This window comes from Argopecten irradians, chromosome 1 (assembly GCF_041381155.1).
Source record: "Argopecten irradians isolate NY chromosome 1, Ai_NY, whole genome shotgun sequence".
NCBI lineage: Eukaryota > Metazoa > Mollusca > Bivalvia > Pectinida > Pectinidae > Argopecten > Argopecten irradians.
In genome coordinates, this window is record NC_091134.1 from 42,077,284 (window position 1) to 42,087,423 (window position 10,140).

Consider the following 10,140-nt stretch of genomic DNA (forward strand, 5'->3'; position numbering starts at 1 on the left):
AGTGCAAATAATATGGCTAGATTATACAAAGCCCAAAAACAAGCAGCCAGAGTCATTCTTGATGTACCATACGACACTCCGTCAGCAGAAATGTTTGAAATACTCAAATGGCTACCAATTGAGAAATATTTTAAATTTAAGAAACTATGTATGTATTTTAAATGTAAACACGGTCAGGTGCCTAATTATCTTAGAGATAATATACAATGTGTCAAAAATGAGCACAGAAGAAGTACCAGATTCTCTGATACCAATAATGTTGTTGTGCCTAAGCATAGAACCAGTTTTTATTCAAATCAATTTTTTATCTCTGGAGCTCAGGATTGGAACTAACTACCAAATGTTTTGAAGTCAATTCAAACTTTTATCAGTTTCAGAGAAAGCCTGATCAAATACCTTTGGGATTCTTAACTCATTCTTTTAAATTGTAGTGAAAAGTCTTTTATGCTATGCTATGTAAGCATATAATCTGGTAATTTTTACTCTTTGCTATGTTAGCATCACGGTAGTGATGCCATTTAAATGATAAAACAACTTTGTGCAACTATTGTTTGTGCATTCTGTGATAATTTTAATTAACACTGACTGTGATATATATTGTGTAATTATTTCATGTACATGTGGCTAAAATTTTATTAATTACGTATCATTGTTTTATGAAACAATTATCTTAATGATAAATTGATATGATTTCGATATAATTATTACTGTCTGTGACATATGGTATTTATATAACATGTATTTTTACTAATCATAAAATGTTTTACTTACATTAGAGGACCTTGCGGTAGATTAGCCTTTGGCTAAGCATGTTATCCTCTCTAAATAAAGTTAAATTTATTATTATTATTATTACAAGCTAACCGATACTTACATTATATATATATATATCATTGGCTTCTTAGGTAAAATATGTGTTTTCGTTTAAATATCACATACAGTGTCTATAACAATAATGACAATAAAAAAGCTAACCGATTTTTATAACATATAAAAAAAAATAGGTATAATTCTTTTTCACAAAAAATAATACGGTCAGCCACTTGAAACGTCATGATATACACGTGCATATCAAAAGGTCTCCAATACTTTTAAATGACATACATGTATGTATCAAATTACTAGTAAACGTTTCTGTCATAATTTGCGTGCCCCTATGTTTTGGCTGAGATGACCAAGATTGCATTTTACGGTCTCGGAATAGCAGTTGAGACTGCTTGTTTTACACGTGTTCATAGATATTTAACTGTCGAAAACAGATATATCTAGATTTAATATCCCATGAAAAGTTACACAATATAAGACCACGATCGAGAGCATCGTGGGTAGCGATAGGCCAAGGACATCTCCTTGCAGGCGGTGTATGGGATTTGCAAATTATTTAGTCTAGATGAAATAAATGATTATTCTAATTACTGGTTTATGTAAATAATGAATGTACTTGCAATATTTCCAACGTTGGACATTTTTATTTTGCTATAATTAATATCGATGCTGCTATCGTTTGTGCGATGAGAGAGAGGGTTTTGCCGAGTCATCTCGGTTTTCCCTGTCGACACCAAAATAAAAACTTGTATTGTAAGATAGTGACCGTGTATTCTGTTTATCCTGCAACTTTTTCATTATACATACAGAAGATGGTATTCAAAACGAAAACAAATTGCCTGTTATTTACACGATTTCGCTTAAAGCGAAATGCTTCTAAATCGAATGACTGATCAAGAAAAGATGCTTTTTCTAAATCGAATGAGTGTGTACTCCTTTTTACTAACGTGGGAAATATGTAAGCGACGACATTCCGGTGATTGTGACGTCACTGTTTGGCGGGACTGACTGCCGTTTCATTCACTCCTACTAAAAGTGACGTCACTGGAATGTTCGGGATCAAGTCATCAAATTTAGAAATTGAATCAAACGAAAGAAATTAAACATCTTATTTACTGACATCGTAATATTTTTCTATTACAACTATTACATGAAATTCTTATTATCTGGTATCTAGTTCTGTGCCCGACTAATGTCGATATTAGAGCTTAAAAAGCACTGTTTCTTGATATTGTTCCGCTTCTTTGGTTGACTTTAAATTCGTAAAATGAACTTAACCCGCGAAGGGCGTCAGAACGTTTGTTTTCAACGGGAATAAACACCGTAGTGATAAAGACCTTCCAAGTATGGCAACAGTGAATATTTGCATCAGGAAAATTGGGACACAAAAAGTCGATTTTCTCCAAATGTAAGTAAGTTACACTACATTAATTTTGCTGGAACACTTAAAAAATCGTTCTGATTTCAGAACAATTGGAATTATGAAGATACCTCTTACAGTATTTTTATTATTATTATTATATATAATGTAAGTTAATTATATTATATTATTTTTTTTGTTCCCGGTTTTTATAGATAAAAATTACCATTCGTCGGCGATGTAGCATCTTTAAATTTCATAACCTCCAAAACGGCGAAAATGCCGTGTTATAGTCATTAAACATGTTGTCAAGCCTTGATCATAAAGTATTTTACTGTATCGTTGTGTCAATACAAACTTCGCCATTTCATGGTACAATAATAATTTTGCCGTACCATTGGTGATCGTGCAATATAATATCACATCATGATTGTTCTGGAGAATTCGGACACATCATAGTGATCCTGACACATTTTTCTATATCTGGAGAGGCACTCAATTTAATTCATACAAGTGAGCGAAAAATCATAGCATTTTCGCTATGCTTTTGTTTATTATTATTCATCAGACCTTTTAAAGGCTTTTTAAATACAATTCACATTGGTATAATAACGATTTATTAACTTTTTATTATTTACTACATATGTCTCCGCATCTGTTATATGTTATACCAAACATTACTGTTTTCTATTTATTTATTTACTTATTTATTTATTTATTTTATGGTACAAGAACAGAGAAATTACTTCTTTTTCAAAACGAAAATACAAAACGTTGCTTACTTTATATACGTATGGTTAAAATATCTGATAAAGTATAGTGTTTTTAAAGTCTACCCTGACTAACTTTACTATTATTCACATCTATATTTAGTTTAATTAGGAGAGGTATACTATTGAACTCCTGTGATATGTTTTACAACCGTGAACACAAATCAAGGTCAAGTCATTTAACCAGGCCATATATATAGAGTTGGGTCACAATGACAGCCAAACATTCTATGACTCACACTATCTGTTTAGTATGGTGGCCGATAACTATTTGTTTGTGTACCTTTATTCAGGGTTGCTTCAGTTCTCTAAATTCTGATTATGTCGGAAATAGAATTCCTGATATCGTAAATAGAATTTCCCATGTCAGAATTAGAATTTCTGATATGGAAAATTGTTTTCTAATTCCTGATATAAAAAAAAAGAATTTCCGAAAACGAAATTAGATTTTACCATGGGTTTTATCCACCACCAAACCTGGCATCAGAAAACTTTTTGGTCCCTCTATGTTTTAAAAATGGAAAAAAAAATAAGGGAAAAAACAAACAAAAAATATATTATTATATACCAAAATGAATGTCAGGAGATGGTGTTTCATCTCTGCATTATACCTTTTACATGAAATGCTAATATAATATATCTTTGAAGATTCTTGGAACCAAAACTCAAACAGTTTCTTTCCACAAAACTGTTTCATTAATGTACTCAATTTCATGATAACTTTGTTGCATGGATACCACTTGAGGTTGTGCCATTGTTATTTAGTCCAATTTGAGACTATATGACTTGCTACAACAAAATACATAGCATGTGCCAGTGATTGGATTGACATACGTGGTAATTTATGTTCGTGCTACGTAAAGATATTGAAATCGGACAATGGCACAACATTCCTAATACATAAGTGCACAATCAGAGGCATATTACACATCTAAATTTTGGTCAGTTTTATCTGTAGAAAATTTGTAAATAAGTTACAGCTACAATCACGTGTCAATTGTATCTCAAAACAACATATTCCTCTCCCAATAAAGTACTTTTTACAAAAAAAAAACATGTATACAAGTATATTTTGTCCTACTTACGAACCTGAGAATATTGGATTGATTGTGGAACAGTTCTTAAATTCAAATTGTTTACTTTCATTATCAACTAAATATGGCGATCTCACAGTGTCCTGATGCACCTTAAATGACCCTGGCTATCGTTAGAACATCAAACTAAACAAACCAAACATATTGTTCTAGAAAAAACATAACATAATATCAGAATACGTATCAGTCCTCATTTGTCGTGGTTTATCTTGTTCAAACGGCATATATTTATAACGACCCTGAGTACAGATTGTACGTGTGTATTTGACCCTTAACATGACTTGTGAACCTTTGACCTTACACAGTCTGACAGCAACACGATCAGTAAGTACTGATATCGTCCGCACGAAAGAAGACTCAGAGGAAGGTAAATAACGGCTAATGCTTGTACCTAACGTAGTTATAATGTGATAATAGTTTAGCTATAGCGACAAGGCAAAGTGGGGATGATATGGTACGTGTAGGTCAAATATTGGTCTCGGTTCAGGTACAATGTAGACGATGTGCAAACGTAAGGCCTTTACTGAACAGATTGTTATACGTTTAAGTCACCTTACTCGTTATATCGTCCTATATATCAATGGAATAATAGAATATTTCCCCACCTATAGGGTGTGACAACAAAATCACAACCCGAGGGGTAATTCATGAACGTCCAATCCGAGGCTTGCCGAGAGTTGGACATTAAGGAATTCCCCTGAGGGTTGTGATTTTGTTGTCACACCCTTATAGTTAGGGAAAGATTCTTTTTCTCCCACATACAAAAGAAAAAAAGAAGAGATAGTAATCTAAACAGAAGCATTTTCACCGCGACACGAACATGATTCCATCGTCTGAACGTCAATTGATGACGCCATTGACAATGCACGCCACGGTCACACCGCATGAAGTCATGACGTCACGTAATTGTCTTCAGGTTCAAAAGGTTTGCGCGCGCAATCTGTCATAACCTATGGGTTGACAGAGAAATCTCCCACGGCTAAAAACGGTGACAAATCAGTGATGGTGGGAGAAAACTATGTCTTATTAGTTTAAGACCCCGTTTTAACTAGTGATTGTTTGTATGCCTATATATCACTTATTAGGTGTACTTGAACACAGCTTAACTGATATAAAGTGTCTATGCATCCGTTTTAACCTTAGATATTACTGTTTACACGTAGATTGTTGTGTTGTTTTTAAATTTTGGCAATCATGTAAAAAATGCACATTTCAGCATGGCATATATGAGACGTCTAAATTGATACCAATGTACATATTCAATGTTATAATGTCATCTGAACAAAGTCGGAATAATGTTTTTAAAAAAAAATGTTTTAAAGAGTTTAAGTGCATTTCCACAAATTTGCCCCAAATACAGCAGTTAAACAAAACTTCTCAAAATCAGTGTTACTAAAATATAATAGACGTATTTGAGATGATTGAAATACCTTCTTGTATGCTATATTTGCATAATAATTCTACAGCCGCCACTTTCCTGACAAGGTGAAAAAGGACTCAATGGGTATGCCTTTGTAAAGAGGAATCCGGTCAATTCATCGCTCATACTACATGCTACCTGTAGAATTGCACGTCTGAATGTACAATTTTTTGCATTTTTTTGTCGAAATTTAAAACAACAATCTACTAGTTAAGAGTAACATTTATGTTTAACAATTAACCGTAAAATAATCGGTGGAGTAAAACTTAAATTACAGTACATTTATTTTCATGAAATGTGAAAAATACTTTTATGCAATACAAAATATTTCGATTCATATTTTTTATATCACATGTATATCGAAATAAGTATCGTATTAATGATGTCATATGAAATCAAAACGTTTTAAACTTTAAGCCACGATAATGATTCCGAGGCCATTGCCACAATTGCCATTTGGCCGTGACTTTCTGTGAATTAGATAGTTGACGAAAACGACTCATTTCCTCTTTTGGAGCTCAGTTAACTCATGTTTTCTGTTTAAGAACGATACATAAGTAATTGACAAAGACGTTGTTGCCTTTATCATGCATATTTCCTACCCATGGCAGTTTTCTGCTGTTGTCAGCTGTTGTCATGGATCTTGTAACCATCGTGGATGAGCAGAATAACAAATACACCTATAAACGGTATAAAGGATATGCCTTCAACCAGGAAGTTGTCGGAAACGTAAGAGACCGACTGGAGGAAGTAGCCAATTTTAAAGTCAGACAGGACGATGTACTAATTGGTATTTTTCCCAAGTCTGGTAAGTATGAAGTGATCGGGTATTTGACCTAATTGAAATTTTGATGGAAAATATTAATTTGTCTGCTCCTGTCTTTTATAAAGTCAAACGTCAACATTTTACCATATTTAAGGACCCCCCCCCCCCCCCCCCCAACACACACACACACCTCAATTCAGTGTTGATCAATATCTTTTCGTGAAAGTATTCCTTCAGCAAACGCTTCAAGATTTCTACAAATAGCTCTCAATACACCACAAATGCTATCGCCCTACTATAATAAAATTTTGGAATACAACTGTCATTTATCATGATACGATCTTTTATGTGGGTATATAAGACCATTTTGTAACATGTCACAAAAGATATCTGTTCATGGCATGAGAAACCGCTGCAGTAACATTTGAAAATCTGTACTAACATCAACACTTACGATTACACCAGAGATTTTGTGTTCCTCTTATTTCAGGTACACATTGGCTTTACAACACAGTGTTGATGCTACGATCAGGATCATTGAAATACCATGGATCAGGACCAGGACTAGAATTCGATGATCTAAAGATGATGGAGCATATGCCGTCACCGAGGACCTTCTGCTCTCATTTACGTTTCCGATTCCTTCCCGAACAGATGAAGCTCGGAAAAGGGAAAATCGTCACACTCACACGTAATCCGAAGGATCTTGTGGTATCCATGTATCACATGATGCAAAAGATGGGAGACCTCGGTTACCAGGGAACTTTTGATGGCTTCTTAAAGAGATTTCTTTCGGAAGAATGTAAGATTTTCTGCCAATAGCAAATTGGATAACCAACATCATAGTATTAATGATACAAATGATAAAAATTGTTTTCATTTTAGTTGTTTGTTATAAAGTGGTTTTATATTGATAAACTGGCCCTGCAGGTAGGGCGGTATAATTGTACCTGCTGACCCTATTGCATGATTGTAAAAGATGACCTTTTTCTCTTCTCCCTGGACATCACCTTAATTTTGGCCTTCGCTCTGTGAGTTAGACTTAGGGTTCTGTACCCCAGCCGAGACACACCACAATCTATAAAAATGGTAGTTTCTGCTCCTGCTTAGCATACTACGACTGGTTCGCCCGTTGTCAGTAAAATATGACCGGATAGGGTGTTTTGGTTGGTGTCTTCGGCAGCATACAAATGTACTTTAGTGATATAGCAATGGTTCCAATATATAAGATGACACAACACGTATATACCGCAGTCTCTCAAACCATGCAACACACACTTCATACACACAACATACCTCATACATGGGATGCCGATTTACATGACTCTGGCTGTTAATAGGACGTAGATATAACCCAAACAAAACACTGATCAACATTTTATTTTGGATTCCCTCTGTGAAACCCCTGTGTAGTAATTTTAGGTCCTTTTTAAAGTAAAACGTCGTATCCTATGAAATTTCTGGCGCCAGGTTCTATTTGATTTTTGAGGCCATAACCTATAGATTTTTGACGCAAGGTCCTTTTTAATTTATAATGCCCGATCCCTTTAATATCTGACGCAAGGTCGTGTTTTATTGTGACGCTATGTCCTGGTTTAATTTATTATTAGCGCCAGATCCTATTTTATTACTGACACCTGGTCCTATTTAATTTCTAACGCCAAGTTTAATCTTTGATGCCAGGTCCTTTGTAACTGTTGATGCCAGCTTCCATTTTTAAGCTTATGTATTGTTTTTTATTTGAAATCTTTTTGCACGGCACCTGCATTTTGATAGGCTTCTGTGGAAATGGATCTTGGTTTTCGTGGATCAAAGACACGGAGGAATGGAAAACTCCTAACTTTCTTTGTCTGTCCTACCACGACCTTAAAGAGGTGAGTTTATATAAATAATTCAAACTTAGTTTTCTTTATTCTTAAATAAGCAGTGGCCGAATGGTAAACATATAAAAATATATGTACATTTTCATTGCAGCTCCACTATGTAACCTTACCAAGCGCAGTTGGCAGTGATATAGAAATCATTGTGACGGCACAATTGTCGTGCCAGCGATTACGGAAGACGGCTGTTTTAATGGCTGTTTCATCCATAACGATAACGAATGATTATTTCATTATAGATGCAAAATTCCATGAGATTTCTTCATAAAACTGTTACCAAATGTAAATGTAACCCTGGAAAGCTTATGGTTATTTAAGCATTGAACGTCTCTCAGTTGGCATTCATATCAAATATAAATGCCATCTGAACAGATTCACATTCAACATAGTGCGCTTCATGGAATTTGCCTCTGTCCAGATGGCATTCATATTGGCTATGAATGCCAATTGAAAGACGTTCAATGCTAAAATAACCATAAGCTTTCCGGTGTCCAGTTTCCTGAACATTCCTTAACTTTAACGAATACCTAAACTTTAAATTTTCCATAGGAAAGCATTACAAATTTTAAGGAAGGCTCCTTAACTTAAGGTTTTTTCCCTTAATTTTTGTAATGCTTTTCTATGAGAAAATTTAAGTTAAGGATTTCCTTAAAGTTAAGGAATTCCTTAAAGTTAAGGAATTCCTTAAAGTTAAGGAATGTTCATGAAACTGGGCCCAGCTCTTCGCTCCGATTTTTCTACGTGTACTCCGCGTTGTTATTAGGACGTTAAAATTATAAAAACTGAAAACGCTTGTATTCAATGGATTAATGCTTGATGTTACAGAACACATTCGCTAATGTGGTGAAGTTAGCCAAGTTCTTGGAGGTTGATCATGACGAGGAGTTCCTGCGGTCGGTCTCAGAAAGTATTCAGTTCGACAAATTAAAAGAAAGTCACGAGACAACTACCCCGCCTAGTGATAGATGGAAGCACGTATCTGAGGATGGCCGACTTCCTATTTATAGGAAAGGTAAACATATGCTGATGACAGATAGTCAGTGATAACTCGTAAAAGTAATACATTCTAGACATAAGCATAGAGATAATCCTATTAATGAAATTACGATATTTTCTTTATATTTTGTGTCGCATTTAGTGAAGTTCATACCGATTTTGTCGATTGTTATTCTTTTATTATTTTCATTCTTTGTATTCACTTTTTATATTGTTCTTAAATTATTTAATGAAGATGTATATGTATATCCATTCTGATATTACTTACATTAAATTGTTTTTTAATTCACAGGAAAAGTTGGAGACTGGAAAAACATGTTCACTGTTGCCCAAAGCGAACACTTTGATAAAATATATAGAGAAAATGTAGAAAAACTTGATCTCAAAATTTATACAAAATTTGAATAAAAACCCACTTAAGTAATACTCCTATGTAACTGTACTGTATTCGAGACATCATTTACATGTGACATCCAATGTTTTAATGAAATAATGGAGAAGTCTATTCTACAACACCAGCGAGATGCTCGCGATATGGGCCGAGGCTTTATATTAACAAATTAATATGAAACGTAGTTCCGGTATTTTTGGGTTCCATGAAATCGATCTTTTTCGCATTCACACCTGTCCATTGTTCCCTAGAGATGATTAACACGACACACCTACCGGCATGGCTACACAAAATGGCGAACTATTTACCCTAAATACAGCCGCTGGATGACAAGATGAAGGATATCATTACCAACTGGCATGCAGTGTTTTACAGATCAGCTATAAAATTTACATAACAATTCCTTTGTTTGGTTTTTATTTGTGTTTGACACTAGAATCCCCATTTACGGCTATGAGCTTCACATATTATCACTGGATACATGTTATCTGCATGTTTTTGTCAACGTAGATTATTTACCACCGGACTTTATCTTTCATATATTAACCAAGTGCGGTGCACCACACTCAGCTTTCAATCAAGTACTTTTGTCGGAGAGAGCATCCACAAGGTACGATACCGTTCTCTACCTTTATCAG

General features: G+C 34.5%; 1 protein-coding gene across 2 annotated transcripts; it reads left to right on the top strand.

The window, feature by feature from the left end:
* Nucleotides 1-4,345: 4,345 nt before the first annotated feature.
* LOC138328433 (sulfotransferase 4A1-like) lies at nt 4,346-9,902 on the top strand. 2 transcript variants are annotated; one of them, XM_069275243.1, is made up of 6 exons: nt 4,346-4,416; nt 6,081-6,277; nt 6,726-7,037; nt 8,012-8,109; nt 8,941-9,127; nt 9,404-9,902. In XM_069275243.1, the coding sequence occupies exons 2-6, from the start codon at nt 6,106-6,108 to the stop codon at nt 9,517-9,519; spliced, it is 885 nt and encodes a 294-aa protein (XP_069131344.1). In that variant the 5' UTR covers nt 4,346-4,416; nt 6,081-6,105; the 3' UTR covers nt 9,520-9,902. The 2 variants fall into 2 exon arrangements, with proteins under 2 accessions (XP_069131344.1, XP_069131351.1); XM_069275250.1 differs by having other exon boundaries at nt 4,361-4,416; nt 6,098-6,277.
* The last annotated feature ends 238 nt before the right edge of the window (nt 9,903-10,140 follow it).